Source organism: Bos indicus, chromosome 7, assembly GCF_029378745.1.
Source record: "Bos indicus isolate NIAB-ARS_2022 breed Sahiwal x Tharparkar chromosome 7, NIAB-ARS_B.indTharparkar_mat_pri_1.0, whole genome shotgun sequence".
NCBI lineage: Eukaryota > Metazoa > Chordata > Mammalia > Artiodactyla > Bovidae > Bos > Bos indicus.
In genome coordinates, this window is record NC_091766.1 from 19,172,144 (window position 1) to 19,191,625 (window position 19,482).

The 19,482-nt window shown below is 51.1% G+C and overlaps 1 protein-coding gene and 2 non-coding genes across 6 annotated transcripts in view; 1 reads left to right on the top strand and 2 right to left on the bottom strand.

Moving 5' to 3' along the window:
- Positions 1 to 10,540: 10,540 nt before the first annotated feature.
- On the bottom strand, positions 10,541 to 10,612 carry TRNAG-UCC (transfer RNA glycine (anticodon UCC)). The gene has a single exon. It is a non-coding gene; the product is annotated as a tRNA-Gly (tRNA).
- Positions 10,613 to 10,857: 245 nt separating this feature from the next.
- The window catches only part of DPP9 (dipeptidyl peptidase 9), a 36,807-nt gene continuing 28,182 nt past the window's right edge, over positions 10,858 to 19,482 (top strand). For 2 of the 4 annotated variants that reach the window (XM_070793066.1, XM_070793067.1), the window contains exons 1-4: positions 10,858 to 11,035; positions 11,989 to 12,041; positions 14,737 to 14,824; positions 18,560 to 18,813. In XM_070793066.1, the coding sequence (XP_070649167.1) occupies positions 14,769 to 14,824; positions 18,560 to 18,813 (310 nt within the window). In that variant the 5' untranslated portion in view covers positions 10,858 to 11,035; positions 11,989 to 12,041; positions 14,737 to 14,768. Of the gene's footprint in view, positions 11,036 to 11,988; positions 12,042 to 13,332; positions 13,530 to 14,736; positions 14,825 to 18,559; positions 18,814 to 19,482 lie in introns of all 4 variants that reach the window. The other 2 variants (XM_070793065.1, XM_070793064.1) reach the window with 2 other exon arrangements.
- Positions 12,896 to 12,968, bottom strand: TRNAG-CCC (transfer RNA glycine (anticodon CCC)). Its single transcript has one exon. It is a non-coding gene; the product is annotated as a tRNA-Gly (tRNA).

The window sequence follows — 19,482 nt, forward strand, 5'->3', positions numbered from 1 at the left end:
ATGCACCCACCAGACTGGGTACTCCTCCCCTCACATAAATTAACCCTGACATGAAACCACTCCTGATGATGGCTTGAAGCACAGAGAGGGTCAGACACTTATCTGATGTCACACAGCAATTAAGGGGCAAGGTTGAAGGAATTCCAAGAAGGTCCAAAGTCCAGTGATCAGGACTCCGAGTTCTCACGGTAGGAGGTATGGGTTTTATCCCTGGTCGGAAACTAAGATCCCACAGGCTGCATGGTGCTGCCAAAAAAAAAAAAAAAAAAGAGGTGGGGGATGTGGGCAAGGTTGAGATGTGAACCAAGGCTTTAGGGATTCAATGCCCAAGTTCCTAACCATTATGCTATAGTAACTTAGAGGATGAACTTGCCTTAGGGGATGGACTTTGTTTTAGGGGGGCTGTTTTTGTTTTTAAATATTTATTTACTTGACTGCGCAGGTTCTTAGTTTCAGCATGTGGGATCTTTAGTTGTGGCATGTGAGATCCAGCTCCCTAAGCAGGGATCAAACCCGGGCCCCCTGGATTGGGATCAAGGAGTCTTAGACACTGGACCACCAGGGGTTCTGGGGATGAACTTTGAATGTAGTAGAATCATGGGCAAGTTGGCTAAAGGAAAGAGATTTCTAGAAGGAAGTCACAAAACATTCATTCATTCATTCACACAGTTAATGTCCTTCCTGAATACCACAGGCTGTGTACCATGGACAGAGCCATGGCTCAGATAGGTAGGCAATGCTTGGGGAGAAGCAGAAACGACAAGGAGATGTACGAGGGACAATCTGGAGACCGAGATGTTTCCCTGCCTGAGCGGAGACAGGTCAGGGCACAAGTGGGGAGGGGACTGAGCTGAGCAACAGGAGAAAGGACTCCACTGACTCGCCAGGAGCCAGGGGTCTGCTGTAGGAAACCCTTCCTGCACTTTTTTACTGTGAACTCACAGCTTCCCAGGTGGCGCTAGTGGTAAAGAACCTGCCTGCCAACACAAGAGATGCAAGAGACTCGGGTTTGATCCCTGAGTTGGGAAGATCCTTGGAGAATGAAATAGCACCCCACTCCAGTATTTTTGCCTGGAGAATCCCATGGACAGAACAGCCTGACAGGCTGCAGTCCATGGGGTCACAAAGAGTTGAACACGGTTCACACATACACACACACACACACACACACACGGCCATCCATGAGGGAGTACTATTTTTATCATCTCCATTTCATAGATGAGAAAGCTGAGGCTCAGAGAGGGAAAACCACCTGCCCAGTGGCACACAGTGAGGCTGAGTTCACCAGGCTGCCCAAGAGAGAGTAAGAGAGGAGTGTAGTCCTGGGCAAACTCCAGTAGGATACTTATGTGCATGTGTGTGTGTGTGAGGGTCGGGGAGACAGATCTGGGGAATGAGAAAATCTTTCTCGCATCCCTCTATACCCTGCCCCCACCACATCCATCTCCCCCCACATTTAGCCTTCAGAGAATGATGGTTTGATTGTGCAGAGCTAAGAATAACCCCAACTGTAAAGTGCCCTGGAACTGCAGGGAGGTGAGATGCAGAGCCTGTAGGAAGGAGGCGGGGAAAAGGGCAGGTCTCATCCACACATGCCCCCCACCCCGGTGCCAAAGCTCTCCACTCTGTAGCTTCTACCAGCAGCCCAAGGCTTCTGCTTCTCCCATCAGCCATCCCTGCCTCCCCATGACAGAAATAACAAGCTCACTGTGTCATCATCTCTTGACGGAGAAGGTCCCGTCTATATTTATAGGCGCTAGGTTAGCCATGGAGAGGTTTAGAATCGTGCGTTCTGGAGTCAGAATGCCAGGTTAGAGTCGGTGCTCCCCAGCTGGCTGAGATGAATTCATCTCTTTGGGCCTCAGTTTCCCCATCCATACGATGGGATTAATGATCATACCTCTCAGTGTCACAAGGATGAAGTAGGTTAGAAGTGCACCCAGCGCCTACGAGGTCTTCCCTTAATGTTCTCTGCAGTTGTAGTAATGGTGGTGGGTGGAATAGAATTTAAGGACCTCCCTCTCTGTGTATAGCACCAGGAGCTCAAGTTGCTGCCCTGTGATGACCTAGAGGGGTAGGATGGGGGTGGGTGGGAGGAAGGTTCATGAGGGAGGAGATGTATGCATACACATAGCTGACACATTGTTGTACAGCAGATACTAACACAACATTGTAAAGCAATTATACTCCAGTTAAAAAAAATCTAAAAATTAACAACAAAAAAAGAATTTATGGGAGCCCCCACCCCCAGCACTAGGGATTGTCTTCAGATGGCAGGGGTCGGGGGAGGAATCCACATGGGCTGCAGGCAAGAAGGCATCATTTCATAAATCAATGAAAATTATAAAGATAAGGTGGGCAGGGGAGTTCCCAGCTACTGCAAACCTCCCCAGGTAATCAGTCAAAGAATTGATTCATTCAAACATGACTGTTGTGGTTCCAACACCTAGGGAATAAATAGTTTAAAAATATTTCTCCATAGCAAAAAACAAGTGAGCGAGGTTGTTTATGAAATTAATCTCTCTGGGTGTCTGTCTTCCCAGTACACTGCTTCTTGTGTAACTTAAATCACCAAGCCTAGTTTCCCCATCTGTAAAATGGACATAATGAGAGTTATGATAAAGAAATTACGGAAACACGTAGTTCAGGGGCTTCCCTGGCGGCTTGGTGGTAAAGAATCTGCCTGCCCAGGCAGGAGATGTGGGTTCGATCCCTGGTCTGGGGGGATGTCACATGCCTCGGAGCAACTAAGCAGGTGCGCCACAGCTACTGAGCCTGTGCTCGAGAGCCTGCTGAAGCCTACGTGACCTAGAGCCCGTGATCCACAAGAGAAGCCGCACAATGAGAAGCCCTCGACCACAGCTAGAGCAGAGTCTCCGCTCTCTCTGACTAGAGGAAAGCCCATGCAGCAGTGAAGACCCGCCACAGCCAAAAATAAATAAATAAATAAATAAAATTATTTAACAATAATAAAAAAAAAAAACTAGTTCAGGACCTGGCACCTTAACTATCATTATTTAACTACTAGTTAACCAATTCATTAGCTAGTAGTTCACTATCATGATTTTTGTAAACTAATTTCTAATCGAAAATGTGATTGATCCCTGGTCTGGGAACTAAGATCTCACCTGCCAAGTGGTACAGCCAAAAAATAAAATAAAATAAAAGGTTTTTGCATTAGAGCCACGATTCTTCTGTCCCACAAGTTTTTCTGTATGTTTGGAATGGTTTCCAAAATAGGGATACAACTTGTACACAAGCTGAGGAGTAGAAAGTCAGTCCTTGGAGAAGGCAATGGCACCCCACTCCAGTACTCTTGCCTGGAAAATCCCATGGATAGAGGAGCCTTGTGAGCTGCAGTCCATGGGGTGGCTAAAAGTTGGACACGACTGAGCGACTTCACTTTCACTTTTCACTTTCATGCATTGGAGAAGGAAATGGCAACCCACTCCAGTGTTCTTGCCTGGAGAATCCCAGGGACGGGGGAGCCTGGTAAGCTGCCGTCTATGGGGTCGCACAAAGTTGGACACGACTGAAGCAACTTAGCAGCAGCAGCAGTATATGCTCTATTGGCAGTTTTTAAAGTATTGCCTGTCAAGGCTTAATAGGGATTTGAAACAGGATAAAAATTATTATAAACATGTAAACACAGATACTATTCGCCACTTCTACAATTTTACAATAATATTTCCATTTTGTGTACTTAGTCCTGCAACTGTTTAACTCGTTAAGTGGTTCAAGATGAAAATATAAATAATCCTGTGATTATTTTCCCCCAACATCTTATGACTGATGTTTAATGAGAGAAAGTAAGAAAAGACCACATGTTGCTTCAAAATTAGCAACACAGAGCCTCTCCCTCTTACTTTCAATATTTATAGTTTAAAAAATTCTAGAATTTGGCTGCTTTTTAAAATGACAGATTCAGGAACAAAAAATACATTTTTTCCTGAAAAAAAAAAAAAAGAAAGTCAGTCTTGCCCAAACCCCCAGCCCCCAGCCTACAGGAGCCTCTCACCCAGAGGTCATAGGCAGTTACCCTTGCTGCCCACTTCACAGGCTCCTTCCAGGGCTATTTTGTGGGCACACCCCACCATGTTCATATACATTTGTGTCCTTTCTGGGTTGTGATTATTTTGATAAACGCTGGCATAGGCCATACAGTTGCCCAGACTGCCCCAGTTCAGAACATAAAGGGTCTTCTCATTTATCACACAGCTGTGGGTGGACAATTGGGCTGTTTCTTCTCTTAAAAAAAAAAAATTATTTGGCTATCAGTTCAGTTCAGTTGCTCAGTCGTGTCCGACTCTGCGACTCCATGAATCGCAGCACGCCAGGCCTGGTTGTCCATCACCAACTCCCGGAGTTCACTCAGGCTCACGTCCATCGAGTCAGTGATGCCATCCAGCCAGCTCATCCTCTGTCGTCCACTTTTTCTCCTGCCCCCAATCCCTCCCAGCATCAGAATCTTTTCTAATGAGTCAACTCTTCGCATGAGGTGGCCAAAGTACTGGAGTTTCAGCTTTAGCATCATTCCTTCCAAAGAAATCCCAGGGCTGATCTCCTTCAGAATGGGCTGGTTGGATCTCCTTGCAGTCCAAGGGACTCTCAAGAGTGTTCTCCAACACCACAGTTCAAAAGCATCAATTCTTCGGCGCTCAGCCTTCTTCACCGTCCAACTCTCACATCCATACATGACCACTGGAAAAACCATAGCCTTGACTAGACGGACCTTTGTTAGCAAAGTAATGTCTCTGCTTTTGAATATGCTATCTAGGTTGGTCATAACTTTCCTTCCAAGGAGTAAGCGTCTTTTAGTTTCATGGCTGCAGTCACCATCTACAGTGATTTTGGAGCCCAAAAAAATAAAGTCTGACACTGTTTCCACTGTTTCCCCATCTGTTTCCCATGAAGTGATGGGACCAGATGCCATGATCTTCATTTTCTGAATGTTGAGCTTTAAGCCAACTTTTTCACTCTCCACTTTCACTTTCATCAAGAGGCTTTTTAGTTCCTCTTGCTGCTGCTGCTGCTAAGTTGCTTCAGTTGTGTCCGACTCTGTGGGACCCCATAGATGGTAGCCCACCAGGCTCCCCCGTCCCTGGGATTCTCCAGGCAAGAACACTGGAGTGGGTTGTCATTTCCTTCTCCAATGCATGACAGTGAAAGTTAAGTCGCCCAGTTGTGTTCGACCCTCAGCGACCCCATGGACTGCAGCCCTCCAGGCTCCTCCAATCCATGGGATTTTCCAGGCAAGAGTACTGGAGTGGGGTGCCATTGCCTTCTCCGTTAGTTCCTCTTACTGGATCTTAATTGTGACACGTCAGATCAAACTTTGTTGTGGCATATGGAATCTAGTTCCCTGACCAGGGATTGAACCCAGGGCCCCTGCATTGGGAGCACGAAGTCTTAGCCATGTAGCCACTTGGGAATCCTGGTTTCTGTTCTTTTGCCCAGAAAGCTCTTGGTCTACTATGTCTTAATATTCTCATGAATGACCCTGGTAGGGCCCAGGCCGAATGTTCTAGTGGCTGATTCCTGTTCAATGAGCTTTTATTTTATCTTTAGTCATCTTGATTACCTTGAACTTCATCTATGTAGTATGCAGTCTAGTTTTGTGCCACGAACTTTGGAGCCAGACCACCTGTCTTTGAATCTCTAGTCTATCATCAAGTTGATGTTGTTTAGTCACTAAGTCGTGTCCGACTCTTGAGACCCCATGGACTATAGCTCGCCAGGCTCCTCTGCCCATGGAATTTCCCAGGCAAGAACACTGGAGTGGATTGCCATTTCCTCTTCCAGGGGATCTTCCCCAACCCAGGGACTGAAACCACTTCTGCATTGGCAGGCAGATTCTTTACCATTGAGCCATCTGGGAAACAACTATTTATAAGCTGTGTGACCTTGGGCAAGTTATTTAACCTCTCTGTGTCTCCTTGAGCATGTTACTAAACTCTCCATGCCTGGGTCTCTTCACCCATTAAAAAGGGAGCTTCTGGGGGGTAGTTGGGGGTTTATTTATTTACTTGACTTCGCCAGATCTTAATTGTGGCATGTGGGATCTAGTTCCCTGACCGGGGATGGAACCTGGGTCCCCTGCATTGGGAGTTTGGAATCTTAGCCACTGGACCACTTGGGAAATCCCCTAAAAGAGTATAAAATGTGACATTTTCTTAGAAAGGTTCTGAGCTCACATTTGCTGGAGGTAAAAGGGATCTGTTGCAGACAGCCTTTACAAGAGATGTTTCCCAGACTGAAAACATTGAATCCTTACCCACTTCCCTTCTTTCTTTCCTCTTTCCTCTTCTTCCCTCCAACCTTCCTGAAGGCCCCTGGAAGGCTGAGCACTTTGATAGAATAGACTCTGCCTGCTGAGGCTGCCTGCTTGGGGACAAGGACACTTCTGCAAGTACTGGGGGTGGGTGTTAGGGGAGAGAAATCTAGGCCTCAGTGAGGAGCTGGAAGGAAGGATGGGATGTGTGGCAGGAAGGGGATAATGGTGGGGTGGTATGGATAATGAAAGGTGCCTGTGGTCTGGGCTTCTGCTGACACCTAGTGGAAAGATGAAACTATCGTCATTTTCATTCGAGGCACCTGAGTTTCTAGCCTCCTCAAGGACATCTACTGGACACAGACTCAGAGAAGGGGAGCGACTTTCTGGGCATCACACGGCAGACTGGCTGCCTTGAGTCAGTTTGAAGGACACAAGAAATGATTGTTTAATGAATTCCTTCAATGAGCTTTTAAAAATGTTTTATTTTTATTTTAAAAAATTATTTATATTTTGACTGGGCTGGGTCTTCATAGCTGTGCTCAGGCTTTCTCTAGGTTGCAGCAAGTGGGGGCCACTCTCTAGTTGGGGTAGGTGGGCTTCTCATTGAGTGGCTTCTCTTGTGCAGAGCACAGGTTCTAGGCACGCAGGCTTCAGTAGTTGTGGCGTGTGGGCTTAGTTGTCCTGTGACATGTGGAATCTTTCTGGACCAGGGATGGAACCTGTATCCCCTGCATTGGCAGGCTCATTTTTTTTTTAATAATTTAAAAAATTTATGTATTTTTGGCTGTGCTGGGTCTTTGCTGCTGTGTGGGCTTTTCTCTAGTTGCAGCGAGCAGAGGCTACTCTTCATTGTACTGCGCAGGCTTCTTATTGCAGTGGTCTCCCCCGTTGTGGAGCACAGGCTCGAGAGCACCGAACTTCAGTAGTTGCGGTTCCCGGGATCTAGAGCATAGGCTCAATAGCTGTGGCCAGTGAGCTGAGTTGCTCTGCGGCATGTGGGATCCTCCTGGATCAGGGATCCAACTCGAGTCTCCTACATTGGCGGGTGGACTCTTCACTACTGAGCCACTAGGGAAGCCCCAGCAGGCGGAATCTTAACCACTGGACCTTCAGGGAAGTACAAGAAATAATTTTAAAGAAGGTTTTCTTTTTGTTGTTTTTTGTTTTTGTTTTGTTTGCAGATAAGTGACCTCTCAGATCTTGATGCAGGAAAGAACAGGCTTTGCAAGGTTTTGTCTTTCACCAGGAAGCCTACCTGTGTTACTCCATCCCCATAACCAGGTATTTTCACGCCATCCCTTGGTATTTTCTCTCCTCTGAGCAGCTATTCATTTGTTTGTAATTTCAACACATGTTTCCTGAGCCCATACTGACATGTAGGGAACAAAATAGATTCAAACAAACAAATAAACAAATAAGTAACAACAACAAAAACCCTGAACTGGTAAAGCTTACAGTCCAGTGGGGTAGACAGAGGAGAAAGAAGTAAACAGATCTACATATGGGGTTGTTTCAGAGACCAATAAGTCATTGAAGAAACAGTGACATGATTGGGAGTGAATTTATGGCTGTCAAAGTTAGGGGAGAAGATTAAGGTTAGCTGGGCTCAAGGAAGGCCCCTCTTCAGAAGTAGCATTAAAACCAAGACTTGGAGGAGAGGAAGGAACGAGCCCTGGAAATAAGTAGGAGAACGTGGCAGGCACAGCTTGTGCAAAGCTGTATGGTCCTTGGGGCAGGACCATACCTCGTATGGTGGAGGGACAGCGAGCAGGCCCATGTGACTGGAGCAGAGTGAGGGGGAAGGAGAGAAGGAGAGGAGGGCAGGGAGAGGATGGGGCAGGTTGTGCAGGAGCTTATGGGCCATGGGAGGATGTGGACTTTTATCCCAAGGGAAATGGGAGTCCTGGAGGGCTGTGGGTAGAGGAGTGGTGGGGCCTGAGTCGGGTGCTCACAGGTGCAGTTGTTGCTGTAAGAAACCATGTGCTGTGGGGGTTGCGGGGATGCAGGTGACCACACTGGTCCACATGGGCCATGAGGGGGAGGATGAGAGAGATGGTCACATAATAAGTAGTCAGCAAATACTTGTTGAATGAATGAATAGACGGAATACTATGCAGCTGTCAAAAAGGATGCTGCAGAAGAATTTTTAATGGCAAGGGAAGGTGTAGTTGGCAGAATAATGCCCCCCACAATGTCCACATCCTAATGCCCAGAACCTAATGCCCAGATGCTCCCTTCCATGGGAGCACAAGGGACTTTGCAGGTGAGATTACGTTCAGGGTCTTGAGCTGGAGCAATTATTTTGCATTATCTGAGTGAGCCTACCATAATCAAATGGATCCTTGTAAGGAGAAGAGGGGACTTCCCCGGGGGGCCAGTGGCTAAGACTCCAGACTCCCAAAGCAGGGGGCCCAGGTTCAATCCCTGGTCAGGGAACTAGACCCCGGCTTGTTGTGACTAAGAGTTCACATGCCACAACAAAGATCAAAGACCTTGTGTGCTGCAACTAAGACCTAGTTCAGGAAAAGGAAAACTGTGTGCTTTTCAGTGTGATTTTAAAAAAGATTATGTATTTTGCTGTCCTGTGTCACCAGGGATCAAATTGGGGCCCCCTGCACAGGGAGCTTGGAGAGTTAGCCACTGGACCACCAGTGAAGTCCCTCAGTATGTTTTAAGCAATTTTTAATAGTAAATCCCCGCCTCGAGCCTATGTTGAAAGTGTTATCCATATGTTTGCTTCCATTAAACACAGAAACATAAAATTATAAGTTCTTAATGTTGTGAATTTTAATATACCTACTTTAAAGTTTCAATATTTTCAATGATATTCTGGGGGGAAATAGGACTTAAAAATATGTAAAATCAGACATAGAAGGACACACATTTTTGTTCTTGCTTCAGACTGCAATATGGCTTGGTAAGACACTGCCAAAACCTGTCTTGATTTAACATTTTGATATTTTGTCCACTGTGAGGTTGCTTTTTGCCATTAATTTGATATTACTATCTTAGGATAATGTACTAAAATATTATTTATCTTGATTGTTGAGTTTTTTAGAGCCACCTTAATTTTTGCACCTGAGGTCTGTGCCTCACTTTCCTTCTTCTAATCCTGGCCCTGCAAGGGGCAAAAAAAAAAAAGCAGATTTTAGTAATCTGAATCTAAATCCTTATGATTACCTCCCTTCCTTCCACTATCTCTCTTAAAAAAAGAAATGCTCTAAAATGAGTTAACTCCAGTCAAGATGAAAACTCATTTAAATTATCTTCAATTAACTTCTATGTCCTGATTTTTTTTTTTTTTTTTTTTTTTTCCGCTTCCAAATTCGATGCACCCAGCAGCTAGATCTTTTACAGAAAATTACTGTAGAAAGTGGTTTGGGCTGAAACAGCATGGTTAATATTTGTAGACAGGAAAGGGTTTAGAATAAGGACTCATGAGACGAACTAACGAAACGTTGACTTCAGGATGGGTTTGAGAGCAATTTCTGTCTTGTTCGTTTTAATAGTGTGTTTGTGCTTGTTGAGAGGGGGTTATTTTCCTCCTTCTAGCTTCCACGGCCGGAGAAGGCAATGGAACCCCACTCCAGTATTCTTGCCTGGAAAATCCCATGGATGGAGGAGCCTGGTAGGCTACAGTCCATGGGGTCATTAAGAGTCGGACACGACTGAGCGACTTCACTTTCACTTTTCACTTTCATGCATTGGAGAAGGAACTGGCAACCCACTCCAGTGTTCTTGCCTGGAGAAACCCAGGGACGGGGGAGCCTGGTGGGCCGCCGTCTATGGGGTCGCACAGAGTCGGACACGACTGAAGTGACTTAGCAGCTTCCACGGCGTCAGGCAGAGTGATGGACATTTAGGAAGAGTGGAAATCAACGTGGGGGGACCGAACCAAATGATAGTCATTTCAGGAGCCACAATGTAACAACTTCTGTGACATTGTCTATAATAAACTCAAGAAGTGTGACTCTTGTTCGTTTCCCTAGTGTAGCGGTTATCACTGTCACCTCCCACAAGAAAGATCCCTGGTTCAAAACCCAGATGGAAACACTTAGATATCTTTACTATGGGACTTTAAAATTTACTACAGTAGAAGTTCAGATTAGGGGCTTTTCAAATTTCTTCTTGTTTTTTTTTTTTTTTTTAAGCTATTCTGGAATTGTAGAAGTTATTGCAAAGTAATAGAAATACTAGCTTGATGTTTAGGAAATTTTAAATAGACAGTAAAAAAAGAAACTGTTAAAAAAGAAAAAAAGCAACCGTTGCGTTGGCCGGGAATCGAACCCGGGTCAACTGCTTGGAAGGCAGCTATGCTAACCACTATACCACCAACGCCCCAGTAAGTGAGAGTTCCTCACAATGCCCTTAGTAAAAGTATTAGCGGTTTGGTTGGGTGATACCAAGTTATCAGGGGTGTCTCTTCCCAGCGTCCCTTCTTCGCACAGGAAGACGCCACCCGTGGCACGTCTCACCCCTCTTACTGCGGGGGGCCCTGCTGACGCGTCTCCCCCAAGCGCCCCGGGCTTCTTGGTACTGGCCGGGCCGCAACCAATCCCAGGCCGCCGCCTGGGCCGCTCGACTTCCGGGTCAAAGGGGCCTGGGCTGCCGGGTACCCCGTGTCCGCCGGCCCCGCTGTGCCCCGCGCCCGCCACTTCCGGGGCCGCAGTCCCTGGCATGGAGCTGCGAGTTTAAGGTGCCGCCGGCTCCGGGACGCCCTGCCCAGCCCGGCTGCCGTCCTCGCGCCGGCCCCCAGTCCCGGTGAGCAGCACCCCCACGCCCCGTCCGGCCTCGGCCGCAACCCTGAACCCGCCATTGACCCGCCCCGCTTCAGTCCCGACTCTGGACCCTACGTGGAACGGCCTCCCCGGGGGCCCTCCGTCCCCGCCCCCGCGCTCCCCGGCCCGGCCGTTGACCGTACGCGCGGTTCCTCCAGTCCTCGCCTCCGTTTCCCCTTCGCCCCGCTTCTCTCCTCACTCTTCTCCCGCCAGTTCCCTCCGCTTGCCCGGCCAGCTCTCAATCTCTCCTCTGCCCGGCCTGACCCGACGTCCTCTCGCATCCCGTTGCTGCCCGGGCTACCGGGCTCTGACCCCTTTCCCGGGGTGGCCGCACTCAATAATGCCTTCTCTTCCCCGTCGGCTCTGGAGGTCCCCACCTTGTTCTCTCTTTATACAGACACATGCTACCTATATGAGAGCAGAGGCCACCGCCCCGCCCTGCGTCCGGCCCCCACCCCTTCACCCCACATCCCCACTGGGTCCAGCCCGCTTCCCTCAGCCTCCTTCCCAGCCCTGTCCAGCCATCCACCCTCTTCCAACAGAGTCTTGACACTTCCCCATCTGTGCGGCAGAAGTGGCTCCTGTTCCTTTGAGCGCATCCCTGCCCCGGACTGTGAGGAAGTCACTTGCCTGAGCGGCAAGCATAAACCTTTACAGGAGCTGGGACTAAAAGCCCAGGAAGGGTGCAGTGTGGTCACCAGTCCCTGTAGTCCCTTGCTGGATCCTGGTCGAATTGGCACCTGGTGGCAGGACTTTCCTGCGGGGTGCGGTCCAGGGCGCGTACACAGCGCTGCGGGGCTGTGAGGCATCATTAAGATCTACTGGGTACAGTGAATCAGGCCCAACCACTGGGGACTCGCCAGTGGCAGGAGCGTGAGGGGGTTAGTCAGTCCATCTTTTAAGTCGCCGCGTTAATGACACATTTACTCTCTCAAGGTCTGTGAACCACATCTGCAGCTGAAATGGAGGCTCTCTGGACCCTTTAGAAGGTCAGTGGGGTGGGGCGGCTGGAGTGCTGGGTATGAGTGAGTGGGGTTTATTTGTCTGTTCCAGGATATAGAATCTGGGAGGAAGTGGTTTTCTACAGCCCTGGGGGACAGTTAGCCTGGCCCCAGGCTAGTGGCTTCAGCTTTGCTCTGGTTGGAGACTTTTCTTTCTATTCAGGAAGAGAAAAAAAAGTGTTTGGTGGATGTGTGGCTACACATGCAGACAGACACACCACGCCCACCCTCCACCCCCCACTCCCCATCTGATAGGGTGCCTGGCACTGGGTTCTGGAATGATGTGGATTCTTGCTCTGAAAGGGGCTTGAGTCCAGTTCTCCTCTTGGAGATTTTAAGTAACTTGTTACTTTGTTATTAAGTACTTGTTATTTAAGTAACTATTGATTTTAAATAACTTGTTCAGATGACAGTATTAACTGCCCTGTGGTTTCTATGTGTGTGATTTTAACCCCTGTAATCTCATTCAATCCTCACAGTAGCATTAGGCATTGGCCCTGCCAACAAACAGGGCATTGATCCTGTTTTACAACTGGGGAAATTGAGGCACAGGGGTGTTAGGCGACTCCTTCAAGGTCGCAGTGGTGGAATCAGGATTTGACCCCAAACCTCTCTGACACCAGAGCCCACGAGTGGTGGAATCAGGATTTGACTCCACACCTCTCTGACACAGAGCCCACAGTTTTCATCCCTGGTCTGCGGTGAAATCGGTGCTGCTTTCTAGTGACGTTTTGCTTCACTTCCAGGTGATTCTCTATCCTGGGACCAGGCGCTGCTTTCTTTTTCTCTTTCAAATATTTACTTGGTTGAGCCAGATCTTCATTGTGCCATGCAGGATCTAGTTCCCTGACCAGGGATCGAACCCTGGGTCCCTGTGTTGGGAGCACAGAGTCTTAGCCACTAGACCACCAGGGAAGTTCCACTGCTTTATTTTTCTTTAACCATCGGGGCGCCTGTCTTGTCAAGAAGGTGGTGGAGTGCCCCCCACACCAATGGTCCCTTTGACTTTAGACAGCATTCAAGTGAGGACAAGGACCTGTTCATTCAACCTGAGATGTCTGTTGAGTGCATCCAGTCTGTCAGGACCACAGTGGGAAAGAGACAAGTGAAGGTCTGCCTCCATGGAGCTGACATCCTCTTGGGAGTGGTCATCTACCCAGAGAGGGGTTCTCAGCCTCAGCTCTAGTGGCATTAGGGGCCAGATTATTCTTTGTGTTGGGAGGGGGTTTATCCTGCTTATTGTGGGGGCTTAGCAGCATCCTTGGTCTCCACCTACCAGATGCCAGCCACCTGCCTCCCAGTCCTGACAACCAAAACTGTCCTCTGGGGACACTGGGCCTCGCTGAGACCCGTCTGCGTACCAGGATCACCTGACCTGCAGAGGCCCTGGGAGGCTGCACACATCTAAGCACACAAACAGAGAAGGGGTGACTCACAGGCCCTGGGGGCCACCCTGGTATACCACCTAAACCACAGGTGATTTACTTTCATGTCTAGTGTGAGGCTAAGAATCTTACTCAGTTTTTGCCCCCCAGACAGTAAACACAGAGTTTCTCCCCCTTGGCACTTAGGACACTGAGACCAGATCATTCTTGGAGAGAGTGGGGGTGGGCTGTCATGGACACCGTAGGGTGATAAGTAGCATCCCAGACCTCACTGACTAGGTGTCAGTAACCGCCCCCCCCCCCGACCATCAGAACAACCAAAAATGTCAATAGGCATCACCAAAGATGCCCTGGGCAAGGGTGGAGGGCAAAAATTACTCCCACTGAGAACTACTGTCTTAGAATGTGTGCCTGCAGAAATGCTCAGGCATTGAGATGGGGCTGACAGGGTAGCACTTTGGACCGAGTACCAGGAACGACCTCTGAAGAGCTGATACTGGGACCCGAAGGACAAGAGGGAGCAGGTCTTACAAAAAGCAGGGCAGGGGTGTTCTAGGCAGAGGGGCTGGGGAGTGCAAAATCCCGGAGGTGGGCTTGCCTGAATGTTTAGGGAGGTTGAGGCCATTGTCGCTGGAGATGGTGGTCAAGATCTGGGAGGAGTGGGGTCGGAACAGCCATCGGGGAGCAACCACAGTGGCGAATGTGGGTTTATTTGATTCCCCAAAAGTGCAGTGGGTGGTATGTCCCTAGTCATGTGAAACTTGCGTCTTCTCAGGATTCTCAACTGGGGAGAACTGCCTGCTTCCTGGCAAATACCTGGATAGGCCTTCAGATTTCTAATGTTAGCCCCATGAGAAGGACTTCCCTGGTGGTGCAGTGATAAAGAATCCCCCTGTATATGCAGGAGATACAAAGACACAGGTTCGATCCCTGGGTCGGGAAGATCCCCTGGAGAAGAAAAATAGCTGCCCACTCCAGTATTCTTACCTGGAGAATCCCATAGACAGAGGAGCCTGGCAGGCTACAGTCCATTGGGTGGCAAAGAGTCAGATACGACTGAGCATGAGAAGGCCCTTGGTGCTGAGTGTTCTTTGCAGACCAGAGGGCTGCCTTTGGGTTTTTTGGGTTTTTTTTTGGTCACCCCACATGGCATGTGGGATCTTAGTTCCCTGACCTGGGATCAAACTCGAGCGCACTGTATAGCCAGGAAAGTCCCGGGAGGGCTGTGTTTGAAGGGGAGCGAGACCTCGCCCCTCCACACTGCCAGAGCTGTAGCCCTGCGGTCTCCCCCCTCTCAGGCTCACCCACCCTGAGGTCAGCCAAGTGGTTAATGCGGAAGGTTAAGAAGCTGCGGCTGGACAACGTGAACACAGGACATTGGAGAAGGTAAGGGGCGCCTGGGGATCCCTGGTCAGTGGGGATATCGCAGAGGTTCCCGAATTTCTAATGGAATCTTAGGTCTGGAGGGTCTAAGACAAACCTTGGTGGTCCCCAGGTTTCTGGTTTTCCCCAAAGTGTGCTTCTGGCTCTTCTGTGAGGGCGGCAGCATGGGCTAGCAGGGTTACTCAGCCTTGGCATTTAAAAAATATATTTTCATTTATTTATCTGGCTGTGCCGGGTCTTAGTTGTGGCCTTCAACCTCTTAGTTGTGGCATGAGGGATATAGTTCCTGACCAGGGATCGACCCGGCCCCTGCACTGGGAATGTGGAAGTTCCAGCCTTGGTATTTTCGCCACTGGGCTAGGTCCTTCAGTGCCTGCCCTGGCATTGCAGGAGTGGAGCATCCACCCCCCCCCCGCCAAGTCATGACAACCCCAAGTGTCCCCAGACATCACCCAGTGTCCCCTGGGGAGGAGACTGAGAACCACTGGCCAGATGGTCAGGATGTGGGCTTGGGGCTCCTGCCCTTTTTTGTGGGGAAGGTTGGCTGGGCCACTTGACTTCAGAGCCTGCTTTCCAGTCACCTTTAGGGAGAACTCACTTCCCAAGGTTTCAGTGAGGATCAAATACAGTTATCCTCACAAGGCCCAGTCACTCATCCGTTCTACATGTGGGGCCTGGCACAAGAGAAAGTGACCATGAAAATTTCTCAGCTGAGCCAATCTCTGTCAGTATCAGTTTTCTGATCCGCAGGCTCATCTGCTTTCAGTGAGTGCAAGGATCGGGGCAGAGGACGGCAGGCAGGGAACAGAAGACGGTTCTGGAAGACAGGGCTGGCATTAAGTGCGTGATTTGTTACCCAGAAGCGGCCCTGAGTCGGTGTGGTGCCTGTGCATTCAGGCTCCGGTCCACAGTGGGGCTGGGGTCTCCTCTCCCCTGTGCACCGGGTCTGGGGCGGGCATGGGCTGGGCTGCACAAGGACTCAAAGAAGCTGAAGGCCTGGGCGGTGCTAGGGGTGGCCCTCATAGAGTGGAGGATGGCTTGCTGTTTCCGGGGAGCCCCCAAAAGGAGGGGTGCTATGAGGTCCCTGAGGCCACTCCCAGGCATTTCTGGAGCGTGGTGGCACTGGGCCCCACCTCCCTTCGTCTGGCACCTCCTGCCTTCTTGCCTTCCACCTGCTTCCCTCATCACCTGGGACCCTGGCTGATACTCCAGGGGCAGGTGGTTCCAGCTTGAGAAGCGCTGGCTCAGTCAAATCTCAGAAGCCAAGCGGGCCTTGACAGCGTCCCTGCTGGCAGGGCCCGACCTGGGTGCTGGTGGTGGTGTGGGCTGTGGGCAGTCCTATCGATTGGCAAAAAAAAAGGCGTAGGTGGGTCTGGCCTAGGTGGCTTGGAGTCCGCTTTCATTTCCCCAGCTGTGTAAACTCTTGACTGAAGAAGCCGAGCCCCAGCTGACGCTGAATGAGGCAGGGCCGGCACAGGCTTGCTTCCTGAGGGCTGCATTCTGTTCACCTGTTCCCCTCTCCGAGCCTCTCTTTCTACCCCTGGGGAGGAGAGAGGCGAGCCGAGGGCCAAGGCCCAGCAGCAAGTGTTGGCCTGCCTGCGAGCTTGGGCTGCCAAGCCACGTCTAGAAGGTTCCTAGAAGGTCCTCCCGATGTTTCATTTCGTTTCTCATCTCCTGGATCGTGTTTTTGCTTCCTGGGCTCTCTGCACTGATCGGAGGCAAGATCATTTTTATTTTCCTTTGCTGTGGATATAAGCCATGAGATTCCATGAGGGTTTTTGCCAGGTTTGCTTTCTGCCTCTGGGGTCCCCCATGGGAGCACCCGAGGCCAGTTTGTTTTTCTGCCGTGATTGCAGCTGGAATTGTGATGGCAGCGTGGGGCTGGGGGCGAGGCGGGGGGTTTGGCGGTTAGGGGACTTGTCCTGCCTTGGTTTTCTGACCTTGTTGCCAACAGTGCTGGGGCTGCGTGGGCTCTGTAGCGCCCAGCTGGTCCTGGCCCGGCCCCTTCCCAGCCCCGCCCACGGCCCCTGCTGCCGTGAAGGTGAACCGCAGCTCTGTGGCAGGCCAGGACAGGCCATGGGCGCCCCTTGGCAAGGGTGCTATCCTGCCAGGGTTTGCTTTATTTGACCTGAGGCCCCCAAAAGGCTCTGATGGCCTGTGGTCCATGTCTTCAAAGCCAGAGTGGGGGCAGCTGGTGTCTGGGGAGCAGTTTGTTGCCCCTCCCCCAGCTCTGCTGGGTCAGAAAGGACCAAGCAGGGCCCAGTTGGAAAGAGGAGTGAAGATCAGCCTGCAGTGGGTGCTCAGCAGCCATGGGTGCCTGCCATATCTCTTTCTTCTGTCGCCTCTCACAGCGGGCAAGGGATCTCGTACTAGCAAGGAGCAAAGCCTTCTGGAAGTCTTAAGGCCCCCACGTGAAGGTGGAACCCTAGTTCTGTCCACAACTTCTTGAAAGCCAGTTCCTCCTACAAGGGAACATGTACATGTGCCCACAGAGGCGCTAATCCCAGAGGATGAGGTATCCCGGAGTCTAAGCAAGACCTCTGGCTATTTGGTGCCCTCACAAGAAATCCAGGCTGGCCTGCCCATGTTGGCTGGCCTCACCAGACGACCCTGGCTCTTCTAGAACCAGGTCACCGAGGCTGTGTTTAGATTTCCATAAAATAAATATTTGCCTGGCCAGTCTAGTTCAGTCAAGAAGCCGCTAGTGCAGGGGGTGGGGAGGGATTACACAGCAGCAACCTTCCCTGGAGTGGGTGGAGAGAGTGGAGTGGCCTCTGGGGAAGGGGGTGCCTGTCCATCCTCTCACCTGAGGCTCTCTGATGACCAGCAGATGTCTGCCTGGCTCTCTGAGCCCCTCTGGTGAGACAGGACAGCTTCCCCTGCTGGCTGGCGAGCTGACAGCATGGGCCACGAGATCTGCCCATCTGCATCTTAGGCTCAGTTCTTGGGGAGTGAGAGTGTCTCCCAGTAGAGATTGTCACTCTGTGTCTCTCCAAGGAATGCCTCCTGTGCGCCAGGGGCCGTGTGAGGTTCCAGGGACACTGCCATGGCCAGGACAGACAACGTGGGGGCGGGGAGGGCAGGTGGGAACAGGCAGGGGATCCGTGAACAGTCACCATGACAAAACACTCTGAGGGTGGAGCAGCCAGGGGGCAAGTGAAAGATGGATGGACAATTTTGGTCCAGATGGCCATCCACAGCCCTGACAGACACGCTGAGATCTGATTAGAAGCTAGTCCAGTGTGGAGTGGGGCAGAGGTGTTCCAGGAAGAAGGCTAGCACAGACAAAGGCTGTGGGCTGGGAAGGAGCCTGGCTTGTTTGCAAAGCTGAGAGAAGGCCTAGATTGATGAAGGGGGTGAGGTTTGAAGGCCTGGCAGAGGTCAGAGGACAAAAGCCAGCAAAGGCCATGTGAGTGCTTGGTCTTATCCCAGGTGTGTGTGGGAAACCAAGGAAGGGTTTTAAGTCGCAAGGTCAGATTTGCAACACATGTGAGGTTGAGCTGGGAGACAGTTGCAGTGTTTCAGCCAGGAGGTGCTGGTGGTGGGGGTCTGCGGGTTCATGGCTGGAAAGAAGTGGAAGAATTTGAGGTGTCCTCAGGGGCGGGGCAGGGTGCCCAAGGTTGGGCCTGGCCAGGGGAGTCGGGGGTAGGGGGCAGCTTTTGGGCGGAACTTGGGTGCCACCCTGCTTCTCATCGTCTTCCCGCCTGTCCTTGTCTCCCTGCCCCACTCTCCTCGTAGCTTCTCGCTGAATTCCCAGGGGGCGGAGAGGATGGCCACCGGGGCGCTGACGTCTGAGCGCGGCGACGCGGCGGAGACCGAGGACCCGGCCTCCCGCTTCCAGGTGCAGAAGCACTCGTGGGAGGGGCTCCGCAGCATCATCCACGGTAGCCGCAAGAACTCGGGCCTCGTGGTCAACAAGGCGCCACACGACTTCCAGTTCGTGCAGAAGACTGACGAGTCAGGCCCCCACTCCCACCGCCTCTACTACCTGGGTAAGGCCCCAGGCTCCCCGCCCCTGCCACGTTGCTGGGCCAGCCGTTACGCCGTCCTCTGGTCCCCAGAGGTCAGCCAGTCCAGTGAGTCAGAAGGTCCAGACAGAGGTCTGGGCCTGGGGCAAGCTGTTCTGCAAATGGTGTGGTCCCACCCACAGGTGACACTGTGAGCAGTGATAGCCTGGGGCAAGGGTCCCCCAGGGCCTCAGCTGTGTGGAGGCCAGCACAGAGGGCAGTCCTGCCCCAGCCATGGAGCAGCAGCTCCAGGTTTGGGCCTGGTAGGTGTGCCCACACCCCTGAGATTGTTTCCAGGGCCTGTCAGCTAGGCCCGCCCCCTGAGTCACTTCCCAGCGGCTTGGGTTGGGCCGGGGTGGCTGGTGAGCAATGTGACTCCCCACAGTGGGAGTGGAAGGTCACTCCCGTGGAGCCTTGCCGGCTCATGGCATGTTGAGAAGGACCCGGAGGCTCACAGAGAGGTGGCAGGATTGCATCACCGTGGGCGGATGGTTGGGGGTTTGCTCTCCCAGCCCTCGATCCCCGGATAAGCATATCAGTTGCTGCTCACTTCCGCCTCCTGGGGTGTGCCTCGATGCAGGGCTTCCTACGTCATCGGCAGTTAGGTCTGCGCTTGTGTTCCCCGCTGGCCTTTGGGGCATGGTGTGGCCTTAT